Source organism: Nicotiana tomentosiformis, chromosome 9 (genome assembly GCF_000390325.3).
Source record: "Nicotiana tomentosiformis chromosome 9, ASM39032v3, whole genome shotgun sequence".
Lineage (NCBI taxonomy): Eukaryota > Viridiplantae > Streptophyta > Magnoliopsida > Solanales > Solanaceae > Nicotiana > Nicotiana tomentosiformis.
In genome coordinates, this window is record NC_090820.1 from 72,992,867 (window position 1) to 73,008,947 (window position 16,081).

Sequence of the window (16,081 nt, forward strand, 5' to 3'; positions counted from 1 at the left end):
TTGCCAGAAAGGGAAAACTTTTATATACTCCAAAATATATTTAAAAAGGCTCGATAGAACGGCCTCAAAATAAACAAAACAAACACAAAGAAAAATTGAAAAAATACTAAGGCATCTACGCCTGGTTTTCACCGGGGCCCGACTTGTCGCCAGAATCGTCAGAGACCTCGGAGCCTTCGAGACCCTTGGGCTCATAGAGCTACTTTGCCTCAGCCTCGAGTCTCTTAGCTTATTCCATCTCGGCCGAGAGATCAAAGCCTCGGGCATGGATCTCTTCGAGGGTCTCTCTTCTGGATAGCCACTTTATATACTCAGTCTTTGTCTTTAAGCGGGTCTCGGCTGCCTCCACATCGGCCTTATACTGGACCACCATTTCCTCGGCATCAGCAGAGGTCGCATCTACTTTGGACCTCAGTGCAGCATATTCTTGACCAAGGGCATCCCATTCCGTGATGGCCGAGTTCAGTGGTGCCTGGAGATCATCACTCAGCTGAGACCACTTATCGACTTTGTCCTTCGCCACCCGAAGTTGGTTCTCAACCGATGCCAGTTCTGCCTTCGCAGCTTCCTTCTCCAAAGCCAGTAGGTCCATCCTACCCTTCCACACTTCAGTCGTGGCCTTAACCTCGTCCATCTCGGCCCGAAGCTGGTCGATTCGGTATATCTTCTGCTGGACCTTCAAAGTTGTGTTGTTAGTCACCACGACTAGCTACTCATTTTTAGCCTCAAAGACCTTTACCTTCTTAACTAGTTCAGTATGTTCCCGCTTCAGGGTCGAGGCCTGCTTCTGAGCTTTTTCCAACTCAGCCTGGAGAATCAGGAGGTCTTTAAGGGCCTCGTCCTGCTACTCACTAAGAGCACTATACATGTCCTTCTTCTAGACCTGCTCTTAGAGCTCGAACCCGAGCTAGTTAATCTCCAAGCGGTACCAGAGGAATCTTTCATAGAGAAGCAATGAAGCCTGAAAAACAATGAAGTTAGCAGAAGACATCAAAACCTAAGCAAGATTCACAAAGGGATACAAAGGGGTTGACGCCTTACCCAGTTCAGTGCCTGTTGCGCCTCGTTGAATAGGCTCGATGTGCCCACCTCATTCATATTTGCCTGGTCCTCCTCGGTCACCAGGCATCGGAGGTAGCTGGCTATGCCCACTAGAACGGACATGACCCGGGCATCCTTCGGCATTGAAAGAATGACCGTTCTCTTATGCTCGGAGCAGGAAATTGCTTCACTAATTTGGGCTCAAACTTGGCTCGCCAGCTCCCGAAAAAATCCTCCAGTGTGGCCATATCCATGCCATCAAAAAACATGTTGAGGGCATCATCTGGGCCCTATGCTCCCTCGCTTGACTTCTCTTTGCCCGCTTCGGCCTCTTCGAGCATAGACTCGGTATAGGAGGGCATCTCCGCGAGGTCAATAATATCGGTTGCCTCCTTCGGAGCAGGGGCGGCTTCCTGGGAGGCCACAACCTATATCTCTCCCTCTGGTTCCCGAGTTAGAGGGGGATCAACCTCGTGATCCTTTTTCTTGGTCATCGCCTGCTCCTCCTCATTAAGTGTCGACCCATGAGCGATGAAAAGGTCGTCATATTGGGGCTCATCCCTGAGCCGGTAGAGAGAATCGGGGTCTCATACCTTGGACTTGGTGCTCTTCTTGGGCCTCCGGACTTGGATGGCCACCCTTTTCTTCTTCTTCGCCTCGATGTACGGGGAACCCGAGGACTTTCTCTTATTCTTCTCCTCCTTCGTGGAAACCCCGGGCTGCCCCTAAATGGAGGACTCGGTAACCGAGGATAGATCCTTGTCCTCATCCAACGACCTAAGTTCGGTGCTCTTAGGCAAACCTGTAAGAAAAGAGAAAAGGTTAGCAATACGTAAGTTAAGAGCATGGTGATAATTATTCAAGGAAGAATCTCACCATGAGAACGGGCCTCCCATTTGCCCTTCGAAAGCTTGCGCCATGCACACTCAGAGTATGGCATCTGCTTGCAGATCCCCTCGATCCACTCCTTGAATCGGGGGATTGCATCAGGAACTTGGGCAACAGCTGCACGACCACAAGCATAGGAAATGAGATAAAGAATAAAAAAAGAAAGGAATACTCAAAAAAGACAATACGTACGAGAAACGGGATACGTTCCACTCCTCGGGGAACGGCGGGAACTCGGGAGGGATCAGGTATTCGGTTTTCACCCAAACAAACCTCCCCTGCCAACCTCGGTCTCGATCCTCATCGATGCTCGAGAAAGGAGCCTTGCTTGCTCGGCGAACGAGCTTGATCAGTCCCCCTCGGAAGATTCGGGGACTGTGTAGGCAAAGTAGATGGTTGAGGGTGAATCGAGGGGCTTCAGTGTTGTTCACGAAATGGCGTAAGAGGATCACGGTCCGCCAGAAGGACGGGTGGATTTGCCCAAGGCACACCTCCTGCCTTTTGCATAAAGCAAGGACTATGGGGTCCACAAGGGCGAGCGTGAAGGGGAAAGTGTAAACACTCAGATACCCCTTCACGTGAGTAGTGATATCGTCATTGGGCCCGGGAACAACCACATCCTTACCCTCCCATTTACAGTCCGCTCGAACTATGGGTAGGGTTTCTTCAGTGACGGAGCATATGTATCTCCATGCTCCCTCGCCTCGGTCTTGTTGGCTAGAGGCCTTCTCATCCTTGAAATCGTCCCCGATAGAGCAGCCCCCGGGTATGAAGCTCTTCATAGGAGGCTCCTGAGCCACTTCGGGAACGGACACCTCGGCATCTGCGGTCGGGTGGGAAGATGAAGGAGCAGCCTACTGAGCCACTGACTTGGAGGTTTTTGCCATTGCAATTTGTGAAATATGAAGGTCTGAAGAAGAGTATGAAGGTTTGAAGAAAATATGAAGATTTGAAGATGGTATGAAGGTATGGGTTGAAGGTCCGAATAAAATGTATGAGGATGAAGATGAAGATATGAAGGCTCAAAGAGCAAGGTATGAAGATTTGGAGAAGTTGAAAACCGTTTGAAAGTTCGGGGATAAAATCTAGAGTCAGAATGTGAAAGAAGTGAAAAAGGTTGAAGTTTTTATAGGGGGAAGACAATCAATGCGCGACGTTTTGCATTCGAAGGCAACCAGCAGGTGACTGGCACGTGTCCGAAGTCAAAACGATGCGACTGATGGGACGTTTCGGTTTACCAGCCATCTCAGTTGTAACGTACGAAGAAAGGACCGGGGTTCATCTATCGTTTCCTATCGTTTCGGTAAACCTACTCTCCGAAAAACAAGGGGACTATTTGTATATGGGTAAAATCAGGAACAATGCATACTCCGATTTCCCGGTGAAGAAGACGGAAGAAGGGCACGGACACACGAGGCCGAAATCGAGGCTGGAATCCCTTCGTATCAAGATCAATGAAAGGTGAATGATGTGTTCATCACCGGGCGTGATAAAGCAACGCTCCCTGGACCCAGAACATGCTCTAAGACCTCGGGAAATATAGCAAACGGTTACTCACGACGGATAAAGGGTCGTGATATCCGTACCTAACCGGATATCACGGCGCAGATATCGCTCGATGACGATTACGGATCAGTAATTAACGAGAAAGGAAGATTTTTACCTTTTTTAGACTTGTGCTAGGGATGAAACTCTCCTACTATATAAAGGGGCAGTTTTTCTTTTGTAACTCACATTGCAAGTTTGCAACACACGAATCAAAGCAATACAAATTCATTCTCTGCTTTCTAGCTACTACAAAAGTTTCTTATTTAATTGTTCTGTTCTTTGTTCATAACTGTGCTCGAGCCAAGGGTCCAATCGAGGGCAAAATTATTATTCAACCTAGGTTCGGGTTAGGCCATAACATCATAACTGGTTTGATAGTTAATCTTGTCTTTAATTCATTTATCTAATATTCTTGATTATTTGTGTTGAATCAATCCATGTATCCTTAAAATCGCGTACAAATTTAATTGTTATCCGATTTAAGGATATACAACCACATTTATCGAATGAATATTCCAAAAATACCTATTTCTCTAGTAATTTCACTTCTTTATTTTTTTTTGCTTTTGAAAAACTTTTTAGGTAGTACAAATGCCCGATATGAACGTGTTTAGCAGCCAATTTCTTCTAGGTCATGCAGATGTAATTAATGGTGGAAAATGACACTACAATGTGTAAAAGAACACTTGTAATATGTCATAAAACCATTCTTTCCATATTTATGAATGCACAATATACTCTTCAAGGTAATTATGTCAAAAGCATATGGAGCTTACCGCATCAATTAGTAAAAAGTAAAAACAGTAGATAAAAAATAAAACATACATGCTGTTAACTGAAACATTCTCTCTCGTTCTACAACCAACTGTACATTCTCATGCAAACAAACCCACACCACTAATGGAAACATGATAAAGATGCTAATGATATCAAACAACAGCTGTTCTGAATTAGCAGTTAAAACTTTTGAAGATAGCACAAGAAACAAAGTTGCCACCACATGCACCATTACTGTTTGTTGATTGAGCAAATTGTTGAACTCATCTCCTCCAACCAGGTTGAAGCGCTTTTTCTGCAAACGCAAAAAAAGGTAATCATTGAGGAGTTGATGACACTACTCAACTATGATACCTCAATCTCAAACTTGTTGGAGTCAGTTATATATGTCCTCTATATCCATAGAGTTCTATTCAGAAGGTGACGTTATTCAAGTCAATGAAAATTAAAGAGCTCGTAAACATCTGACCTAATGACTACAAGAACCAATTGAGAAGAAAACAAGAAAGAGGACATCAAAAACACAGCAATAAAAGAAATACACATTAATCCATTATACACATGCAAGTGGTTTGATAGTTCTAATTGGCACCTGAGAGAGAGAGAGAGATAGACTTTCATGAACCAGCATAGAGGTGATCACAAAGAAACAATGACGCAGCATCATCCAGTCTTAAAGAATGGATTTTAATCATCAATGATTGAAATAAGTTAATTAAGAAGAAGAAATTTTCCAGATATAGCTTACTTGACCTGACTAAATTCAAGCTTGTAAATAAAATATTGATTTACTTTTTTGATAAGCAACTTTATTTCTTATTTATTTAAACTAAAAAACATTTCAATTAACATATAAGCAATAATGAAGGAACTAATTTGAGGCAGCTTTGCGTCATCAAAAGGAAATTTCAAAACTTTCCATACAACTCAACAAGAAAGTATATTTTCCTATAAAAGGCAAACTTGGAAAGAGAAGTCTGTATTCTTAGTTTCTTACCATCTTTAGAAACTGACATTGATCTGTTGTTCTTGTTTCCACTTTTTCCATTTGCTTGAACAGGCCTTTGCACCCGAGGTGACAATGAGCTGATTTTGCCATTGGTAGAGGATGGTAGAGAATGACGCCGGACAACACCATTTTCAGCTCCATCTTCACTTACCTTAGGAGACCCTTGTGCTTTAAGCTTCGCCTTTGCAGATTGAGTTGATGCCATATAGCTGGGTACACTTGGTGTATTCTGAGAGATATTCTCAGAGTTCTCTTCCTTTGATGGAAGAGATCGCCTCCTCCTAGTTCTCTCTTTACTAGTTTGATCTTCTTTGGAGCTAAGCTCCTCATTAACAATTGGACTGTTCTTGCTCTTACCAACATTTTCCTCTTCTAATTGCTGTTGCTCAACTGTAGGATGATCATGCAACACATCATTTGGTTCCTCCCCAGCTACTTGCATAGGAGCTTCAGTCAAAGCTAACTTGTCAATTTCAGAAATTGAATCACTCAGAGCTTCAGTCAAAGCTAAATTGTCAATTTCAGAAATTGAATCACTTGTTTTCTCAGGAGAATTAACCACCAGTACTTCACCAACATTAGAAGCTGAGGATATTGAGGTTTTTGCCTGAGCTTGAGCTGGAATAGGAATCTGTCGTGCCTTATCAGTTTCTGCGTCTGACTTTTCTGGAGGTGTTGCCACAGCTGCAGTAACTCTTCTTAGATTCCGTTTGACCCTCTCAAGTTCATTTTGAGGTTGATCTTGCACTGATTCTATCTGATGAGTCATGGCTTTCCTCATGTTACGCCTGGTTTTTTCTGGTTCAGAAGAACTTACAGTACTAGCATCACCAGTTGCTGCTGAAAGAACCTTCCTGACACTCCGTTTTGATCTTACTACTTCTGTCCCAACAGTCTGTGCGCTGGCTTGTTTTTTCTGTGACTTTGTGTCAACAACTTTCTTTGGTTGTGGAAGTGGCTCCCAAAAGCGAGATAGCGACCAGCGTTCAAGCCACTGCCAAACTGAATTAGGTTCACACTCATCATACTGAAGGCTCAAGGGCATGGCGATTGGCACTGCAGCAAGAAGCTAAAACAAGAAACAATAGAACTGTCAAATTATATTCATGTCTACAGAAAGAATATTTTACTATTTACTTGTCATCAGTTACTACGTTCATTTGTTATCCTTCACATCCATTTCAGAAGAAATATCATTAGAGCTTAGTGATGTACATCATATGGTATTAGCTTTTGTCATTTGAAGCAACTCCCCTCCTTCCTCCCTCTGCGTGAACACTTCTTCCTTTACCGTAATCCTACCATTCTTTTCAGAATATATTGGTACCTGACAACTCTTAATATACCATGAACAAGAACCTGAACAACCTCTCAACTAGTAAATAACTCTTTTCCAAGGATTAAGGCATCAAAGACCGATTTGATACTACACATATTTAACTTCCTCGGCAAATATAGTATCACAACTTTCTGGTTTCAGCTGACTTGGAAGGCATCAAGGCACTATCAAATTGACCTGAGAAGACTATGACTATCATCACAATAAAGACAAATCCAAAATATTCCAGATCACTAAAGGGCCAAAAGAGGCATCAGTTATACTCATTCAGACAAGGCGAGTTGTAGTAAAGGATGGACATGATGCAGAGGAAGTTAGGATTATTTGGGAACTTGGGCATATGTGCAGAATATCAAATTTCTTTATCCAATAAAACAAAACAAACCTTTTTATAAAATCAACTTTTTTATTTTTATTTTTTTAGATAAGGTAATGGATTTCACATAAGGCATCAAGAAGATGCAAAGTTTACAATGCAGGAAAAGATAAAAAGACAGTGTTACTCTATTACAACTTATTATAAAATCAACTTATTATATATTAAAGAAACAGAAAGTTGAAGATATATCAGATACCAGGTTATTCTAACCTTCTAAGATGGATTCTTTCTGTTTTGTTTCATCTGAGGGAGAAAAGGTCAACAATACCTTGCAAACAAATGCACTAGCTGTTAGCTTTTCTGGCCTAACAGACATGCTTACAACAGTTAAGTCCACCTGCTTAGCATCCTGGTCAAACAGAGAACACACATAATGCAGGGTCAATAGCACAAACATATTATATATCATGTGTAAAACACATGAAAACTATCCAGAAACTTATCAAGGTAAAAGAACAGGAACAGAGGCACATTAGCAGATCTGATACATGTTCATGGTGATCGCTGGCAACAAAGTCAAACTTTGCATTTTGTGCTCCGCTAACTTTATCAAAAGTGACAAAACACCATTTGGGATGGGACCTCATACTTTCAAAGTGAAAACATTGGATGAAGAGGGTATGCTCAATATAAGAAAAGCATGATCTATGTACAAATTTAACTGGTCCCATTTAGAGACTCATTTTATTGATTTGAATTCTTAAGAGGCAGAATACTTGGGGAAAATTGGTAAAGTAGATTAAGATGACGAAAAGGGAAATTAGATGGAGCAAATTGGGATGGAAACTAAGTAAATGCTCAAAAAAGTTCATACATAGTTAAAGAACTTTTAAAGAAAGTAGAAAAGATTACAGAACATAAAAAAATATTTGACCGTGATTGCTTCAATAAGAAATAACTCTGCTTATGTAAGATTCATATTTTTAATAATGCATTCGAAGATGGCAATTGAAGATTCTTCATCAAAAAGAAATAGATGGCAATTGAAGATAATCCCACATCCAATTCTATGTGACACTATTCATTTTGGAACAACTTAGTGATTGACACACTATTAGAAACACAGGCACTGTCAAAAATTCTTTTAAGTTTTAGAAAATATGAAATCATAAATTTATAACTTAAACTATCAAATTCATTTATCCAAGCTTAGACCAGCAATCTATGATTCTGGGGTCCAACTAATGTTAAATAGAACTTTCTTCTAGCCTACAGGTATAATATGTCAAACTAGCTCCTTAATCTTTGCTCATAAAGATCGAGTCAATCTCATTCTTATAACAATGCTTTCACGAAACAGGACGAGAATAGTGGCGGGAGATGAGCAAGAAAAAGGAGGACATTTTCACAAAAGCATTTAATAAGACATTTATTCCAAGACTTACCTTAAGTTCTCCGTAATTGTACCCCCTAAGGACCTGATGGGCGGGATCTGAAAGTCTAGCCCTTTGACCACGAGCTAATGCCTGAACACTAACAATTGACCGCATGCAGCGTAGAGTAGCAACTGCCTGCCTCCTTACCAAGTGCCCACGAATAAGAGCTTGGAGCCGTATAATGCCTTTAAGTGCTCGAAATGCCTGACGAGCCTGACAAATGTTACAAGTACATAAGTTATGGTCCCCTTCAACAAAAAGAACAATTCAAGGTGGGTTATTTGCTTGTAATTAGAAGAAACTAAAAGCATTGGAGCTTTTTCAGTTTTTAGTAAACCACTTATTCTACTTATAGCAATACTGAACCCTGCAGACAGGCAGGCAAGCAAGATATATAGATTTAGCTTCTAGACTTTATATCGGATTCTATTTGAAATTTGATATACATAAAGAGAAACACCTCTCTTATCCAGAAGTAAAGTAAAGTAAAGTAAAAGAAATAAGAAACACAAATACACCCAATTAGTGCATCTGAAACTTGGATCATCATGAGGATGCATTTACTCAAGTCCCCAATCACTGTTTGGTGAATAACACTCCTAGTCACACAGAAAATAGCAATGCAGAAGATCATAGAACATCAAAAAAACTCCTGATAAACAGAATAAAAGGCTTTATATTTTGTTTACACTTTTAGAAATTTATGCATATATGGATGTACATTCAGAATGTATTTGCAAGTGTAAACTAAGTCAAATATTAACCAACGGATATTGGCATTTTTAGTGAAGACACCACTGTTCATCAAATAGTGATATGATGTGCTATGAACATTACCAAGTAACCCCTAAAGGCTGCTTGTGCTTTTGTTGCAGCTTGCTCTAGCCTTTTTAACTCGGCATCATCAGCTGAAAGCGCTCCATTTGTAACTTGCGACTCTATATCTTGTATCACAGAGGATAAAGCAGCACTATCACATGTGATGCCAATGCTTGTCCCCTTCTCCACTGCAGTCTCAGAACCCCTATCAACATTCTGGATTGGTGGATTAGGGGCAAGATCCCCCACAAATGCCTTTGTCACAAACCTTTTCTCACCGCTGATGTCCTACATATGGAACACAGATTGAGATGGTAAATATTTCGAAAACTATTCTTAAGCAAAATTATAGATACGAAGAAAAAGGAAACTTTGGACTAAAGAGTATTTCAAATAAATGTGTACAGGCTTAAATTGCTAGAGTTAAAGCAGTGGAATAATTTAAAACTGAGGCTTGGTACGTAGGTTATTTACTACTCCCCCGTCCCAATTTATGTAGCGGTGTTTGACTAGGCACGGAGTTTAAGAAAGAAATGAAGACTTTTGAAAGTTGTGGTAAAAAAACAAGCCATCACCCACAATCAATCCACAAGGCTTCACGCAACTAGAGCAACCTTTGAAGGCACTCGGCCTTGATCACCCTTTCAACTATGTATCCTGCTTTTTCCCCGAGGGGAGCCGAGATTTTGAATATGTGTGCCTTCATCGCCTTTGGAGAGCCCCTTCTTTCCAATCTATAAATATAGTACTGGCTCGCTATTCATATTATTTCTGCTTGATTGGTACCAAGAACTCCATTTTCACTGATTTCTGGGTCTGGGCGCTTAGCAGCTCCTAGAAATTGGTGTGGCTATAAATCATCTTGTTAAGGGTAAATCAGGAAACTTAAAGTAAATTTGCTTCTACATAAGGAAGTATGATATTCTTTTTGTGACAGAATAACCAGCAAAGTATGACACATAAATTGGAACGGAAGAGTATTAATTTTTTAAGATAAGTGGCTTAATATATTAGAGATTACATTTGCATCCCACTTCTTTACTCTCACAACCAAATCATATGAATTTCATTGCACTCTAGTAATGTTTTATTTTGCACCTGATTTTAATAATCTTGTTCTTCAAATTTCATCAAGCCATTGTCCCTAAATGATATAAAAAGAAATCATGAAAATATCAACAATTTCATAAGTAAAAGGGGGAAAGAGGGGGGGGGGGGGGGGGTTACAGCCAGTAGCTAAGATGATTACTTAATAATCCATGAAAGTCTCTAATTTCCCAAAGGTCAAATCTAACACAAGTAGCAAATTGTTTCATAAAAGAGATAAAAAAAAAAACGTATAACTTTAAAAGCACAGCCAGAAAGTAATTTTCATGCATCCAGGATTCATTTTTATAAGGGAAAACAACAAGAGCAGGGAAGAGAGAGAATATATTGTCTTCGAAAACCAGCCCGGTAGCAATATCTAAGACTAGAAAACACTGACTATTGCAGCCAGAGACAGCCAAGAACACTAATGTACAATAAAAGCCTCTCACACCTTTGACAAACTAGACTTGGATGACTTTTTCCCAAAAAGCACAGCCTTGATCCATTTTCCCGGAGACTTCCCCATTACTAAAAGCCTGACGCTGGGAACAATGGGACTTCAACTCAATCCTGCATTAATCAAAAAGATTTAAAAAAAGAAGAAGAAGAATGCTTTTAGAGCTTAGTTAAATATATGGTAGTGCGCACATATTGAATTTTGAGTTTAAGTTATACACGTAGTATTAACGGCAATATTCATTTCCGAAGACACCATATAAAGATGACTATCCATAGGAAGCAAACACTTTTTTAAGAGATTCAGCAGCTCAGGGATTAACAAGCTTGCAGCTGTAAAAAGGTGATCTTTTTTTCACACAGTCATGAAGCTGCAAAAATCAATTTCTTTATGACTTCCGTGTTGCAATGCAAGTGAACCTCTACAAAGAATGTCTTACAGTTTCGCTGCTAGTCCACTCATTGATCTTGCACGTATTAATCGAGATCATCAACTTACTTGGACTCTAGAGGAGAAATTTATCAGCTACTCTAATGACCTACATGTATTTTCTCATTGCAATAGCTCGTGATATTTTAGCACCGCCAGTCCAAACAAGCCAAACTTATCACTAGAAAAAAGGTGGAAATGAGCAGAGGAGTGAAAGCACAAAATGAAATTATAAGGATTCTAAGTTAATCCCATCCAAATAAGAGGGAAAAGTGCAAGAAAAATATAGCACCCTTGGCCTAGTGTTCTCAAGTTCAAATCACAATGGAGACGAAAAACATTACCAGGTGGAATTGTGCGTACAAGCTGGCCCGGAAACCACAGTCGTCAAAAAAGGTACAGAAAATGTAATAAGGGCACCAATTCAATTTCCTCAACCAACAGATTGAACGGAAAATAGCAGAAAAAGATTTTTTTAAAAATATTAGGAATTCACTAAGACAAGCGAAGAAACGCACTGAAATTAAGCAAGATCTACAATAAAACCAAAAGAAAAAAGGGAATTCAAGAATAATTATAGACAATGTAGAAGTTTTTGAGAAGAATGTGGTGCGGATCTGAGAAGTAGCTGAAAATTAGAGGTCCTTATGTTAAAAGTCGAAGCATAGCTCAACTGCAAAGAGAAATAGAAAGAGAGCACACTGATATTGGTAGAGTTAGTTACAAGCAGAAGGAAGAGTTTAAAAAAGATTGATTGAGATGAAAGTTGACCAAAAAAAAATGCAATACACTGAAATGAGTTATTTTCGTGCACTGAAGCAAAATGGACCCCTCCCACCGCTTCGCTTCTTCTCTGCTACTTCTCTGTCTCTTCTCACTACTCACTACTCACTACTCACACCAGTAGGGGTACTGTGTATTTTTTATTTATTTGTTTTGTTTTCCCAGTATATAATACAGCTTGTGACTGTGTGGTTATACAGTCGCTTTTTGTAAAGTTGGTGAGTTCTATAATAAGTACGTATCATCCCAAAAACAAAAATAGTAGGAGTACGCATTATCTTGGCGTCAAATTTGAAAATTCCAGAGAATTACGATGTCGTTTTACGTCTGGGATACGGCAAAACTAGTACGAAGTGTACTTAATATAAAGTGTTATTCAGATATTTGTAATATCAAAGTCAAACTTGTCATTCAGATATTGTGATGTTAAATCAAGAATTAGATTTACCAACTACGTAACATAATTGGACAAGTTTTAACTTTTAAAATAAAAAAAATCAAAATTATTTAGGAATTTTACTACTTTGTTCCATTTTATGCGTCTTGTCTCTCTACAAACAAGTTGACCCCTACACGATACTAGAGTCACGTATAGGCTCCTTGCAACAAAACGAGTCCGGAACCAAAATGTGGTTTTTTTAGACTCAAAGAACCAAAATGTATGAAAAAAATATAGTGACCAAAATATATATAACGTCCTTTTAAAGGGCGCTATACCCTAATGGTCGTTTGTCCGTTAAGGTATAGCGCTCTTTTAAAAGGCACTATATATATAACGTTTTTCCTTACCGCGCTATACATATTATGTGGGTCCACCAATAATTCTTCTAGGCTTAACTGACATAACAATAATTCAATTGGGTATAGCGCTCTTATTTAAAGCAAATAAGAGCGTTATACCTAAAAAAATTGTACCCCAGATTGGTTTTTGCCTTATTTAAAGAGGTTAAGGATTTTCTAAAACTCCATTCACAAATATTCTCAAGTCGTCTGAAATATTTCTTCGTTAAGTTGTTTTGCATTTTGTCATAATGTCTGAAGAGCGAAGAATAAGGGTTTCATTACATTGGGGGGGTGAGGTTGTGGTGGCGAATAACTCAGTAACCTATAGTTTATCTCTACAGTGTCATGTTAAGTTGACACTTACAATGGAGTACGATACAATTGATATCGTTATTATGTAAAAAAATGAGTGTGAGCAAACGTTCGGTGAACCTTAAAGTAACCGGAAGATATCTGTAATCTGCCACTCCACAAGGGGTTGCTTGTTATGCTGAGTTTAACATCGAGGACGATGAAACTCTAAGAGATTTTTTGAGGACTCCGGATGAATATAGGAAATTTCTTGTGATAAAAATATTGGAAATGTACGTCAAGGTTGAAGACGTTCGCAATAATGAGGTTGCACAAAGCAGGGATATCCCTCAGTCATCGGGTAGTTATTTTGGAGCAGTTTTAGCCGAACAGGTTCCGGCTGAAAGAGTTTGGCCTGATCTAAACTTATCTCCACGGACGAATGAGGAGCGAGAAAATAATTTCTCTTCTGGTTTACATAATCCACAAGACGAGTGGTAAACTTTAATTTTCTTTTGTGTTACGATGTTTATTTTTGTTGTATTGAATTTGTATTAACACTCATATATTCCACAGGGGGTACCAGCCAGATATGAATTTTACAAGTTATGAACCAACGCCCAGTTGGAATATGCCTAGTTCTAGTGTGTTGGATCATGGTGGTCCATCCGGGAGTCATCACCAACAGGATAATGTCCATCATGGGATGTCAACACATTACGATTTGTAAGTGAAGTGATATAGCTATACGTAAAATATTTATAAATTTGAGTAACTCGTTATTTTGTTGGTTATGCAATGAAAATGAGCATTCTAAAGGTCTTGTCCTTACTCAATTGCCCGAAGATGATATATTTAATCGGGATCTGGCAGATGCACAGAGTCAGGAAGAGAATAGTAATTATGACAACAATGCCGATGAGTCTGGAGATGACACACCCTTCCCTGATGAGGGTGATGATGAGGAGGAAGAGAATGTTGGACCTGATTTGACGAGGGAGCATGCTCCATCCCCTGTTAGACCAAGAGTGTATGAGTCCCATTTTCGTTTCATTCAAGGGAGATTCCTTACCTTGATCATTTGCCAAGTATGCTGGATGTGGATGCCCTCACAAGGGATATTGACAAAATTCGGACAGTAATGTGAGATGAATCTAGAGCAACGGTGTTGTCAAAGGGCATTCTTTTTCCCGATAAAGCGCGCCTAACTAGGGCAGTGCTAATGTATAGCGTAACAGAGTATCGTGAGATCACGGTACACGAGTCATCTCCAGATGTATACAAGGTAGTCTGCCGTAGATGTTTTACAAGTTGTAATTGGATGCTGCATGTGAGGAAGAAGAAAAAAAATATGTGGATTGTGGGTAAATACATTTGTACCCACAATTGTGAAATGGACACATTCAATGGGAATCATTTTAACTTGAATGCTGACTTAATTTCTCTTGTCTTGATTCCACACATTGAAGCGTCCATAATGTACAAGATCAAAGAGTGTATAACATCCGTCCACTAGGAATATGGGTGCACCATTACCAAAAGAAAGGCATTTTTCGGGCACAAACGTGCGTTTGAAATTGTTTATGGTAACTGGGATAAGTCCTTTGCATCTCTACCCAGGTACATAGCTGCATTGCAACACTTTAACCCCGGTACTGTTGTTGAATGGAAGCTTGAGCGAAGTCTGGGAATACCAAAATATATATTCAAATATGTGTTCTGGGCATTTAAACCAGCAATTGATGGTTTTCTGCATTGCCGACCGGTAATATCCATAGATGGCACTCATGTCTATGAAAAGTATTATATTAAGTTGTTGATCTCTGTTGCAGTAGATGCTAATGGAAGTATATTTCCCTTAGCTTTTGCTATTTGTGCCAATGAAAGCCAAGAGACGTGGACACTATTTTTGAACCACTTAGCACATTATCAAACAACGTTCAGGTATTTGTCTAATATTTGATCGGCATGGTGGTATTTTAAGTTCTGTATAGAATTTACGTGCATGGCAGGAACCGTATGCCTACCATCGTTACTGTGTGAGGCACCTGAAGGCCAATTTCCAGAAGGCATATCCCAACAAGGATTTGTATGATTTAATGTGGATGGCTGCAACAGATCACCAAGGGTGTAAAGTCAGGAGGCGTATGGAATCTATCAGGTAGGAAGACGATGGAGCCTATCGTAAGTTGATGCGATATGAACTTGACAAGTGGACTTTGCATGCGGATGATGGCAGAAGATGGGGAATTCTGACTACAAATGTGTCAGAGTCTTTCAACGGGTTATTGAAGTCTGCACGTGGATTGCCTGTCACTGCCATGGTGCGGATGTCATTCAAGCAGATGGCGGAGAGGTTTGTTGAAAGGGCTAGAGGTGCATCGTCATTGATGAAAAGGGGTGTTGAATTTATGCCAATACCAATGAAAAGATTTGAGAAATACAGGCGGCGAGCACATTGGCATTAATATTTACAGTATTGCAACGAGCGAAATATTTTTGAAGTTCGCACCTCTATCCATCAAAACCGAGGGAATAATATACACACAATAAATGAATCCAGAAGGTTATGCTCTTGTGGAAAATGGTCCATCTACCACATATCGTGCTCACATGCCATCAAGTGCTTTCAACATACAGGTTTAGGAGCAACCAACTACATTGATAAAGAATATAGTGTTGCTGCATACTTAAATACCTATAATAAGCAGTTGCAGCCAGAGGGTGTTGAGCATTATTGGCCGCCGAAACTATTTAAAATGGTATGTAACAAGGACTATGTACATCAACGACAAGTGGAAAAAAGAACGCGTATACGGAACTAAAAGGATGTTGGTGATACCGTTTATGCGCGCAAATATGGCATATGCTCGCAAACAGGACACGACCGTCATAAATGTCCTTCAGCTGGTTTGGGTGGCGGTGGTAATCCAGCGCTTAGTGAAAGTTCATCTAATATGCTCAACTATCAAGGATATACGTAGTGTTTTATTTTCGTAATGTGGTTGTAATAAGTGTATGTACTTGTTTATCTTGCAGAATGTATGAAATAAAGTTACGTTTCCATTGCTCT

At 39.8% G+C, this 16,081-nt stretch overlaps 2 protein-coding genes across 5 annotated transcripts; both read right to left on the bottom strand.

The window, feature by feature from the left end:
- Window positions 1-229: 229 nt before the first annotated feature.
- Window positions 230-634, bottom strand: LOC138898969 (uncharacterized). The gene has a single exon (XM_070185079.1). It carries the CDS (start codon window positions 632-634, stop codon window positions 230-232), a length of 405 nt encoding a protein of 134 aa, XP_070041180.1.
- A 3,627-nt stretch (window positions 635-4,261) lies between these two features.
- Window positions 4,262-12,057, bottom strand: LOC104087163 (protein IQ-DOMAIN 31-like). Of its 4 annotated transcripts, XM_070185629.1 has the most exons (8): window positions 11,941-12,008; window positions 11,780-11,824; window positions 10,717-10,835; window positions 9,195-9,464; window positions 8,367-8,570; window positions 7,250-7,330; window positions 5,252-6,332; window positions 4,262-4,549 (listed from the first exon to the last, which is right to left on the bottom strand). In XM_070185629.1, exons 3-8 carry the CDS (start codon window positions 10,789-10,791, stop codon window positions 4,518-4,520), a joined length of 1,743 nt encoding a protein of 580 aa, XP_070041730.1. In that variant the 5' UTR covers window positions 10,792-10,835; window positions 11,780-11,824; window positions 11,941-12,008; the 3' UTR covers window positions 4,262-4,517. The 4 variants fall into 4 exon arrangements, with proteins under 4 accessions (XP_070041730.1, XP_033509543.1, XP_070041731.1 ...); XM_033653652.2 differs by having other exon boundaries at window positions 11,496-12,055; XM_070185630.1 differs by lacking the exon at window positions 11,780-11,824 and having other exon boundaries at window positions 11,941-11,965.
- Between the last annotated feature and the right edge of the window lie 4,024 nt (window positions 12,058-16,081).

What these genes read in the sequence shown, in the direction of transcription:
- LOC138898969 (XM_070185079.1), bottom strand. Translation starts at nt 634, where the DNA reads ATGGACGAGGTTAAGGCCACGACTGAAGTGTGGAAGGGTAGGATGGAC.
- LOC104087163 (XM_033653652.2), bottom strand. Translation starts at nt 10,791, where the DNA reads ATGGGGAAGTCTCCGGGAAAATGGATCAAGGCTGTGCTTTTTGGGAAA. An exon ending in ACAATTACGGAGAACTTAAG is followed by an intron (nt 7,331 to 8,366) that starts GTAAGTCTTGGA and finishes CTGTTTGACCAG; the next exon opens with GATGCTAAGCAGGTGGACTT. An exon ending in CTAGTGCATTTGTTTGCAAG is followed by an intron (nt 6,333 to 7,249) that starts GTATTGTTGACC and finishes TTCTTGTTTTAG; the next exon opens with CTTCTTGCTGCAGTGCCAAT.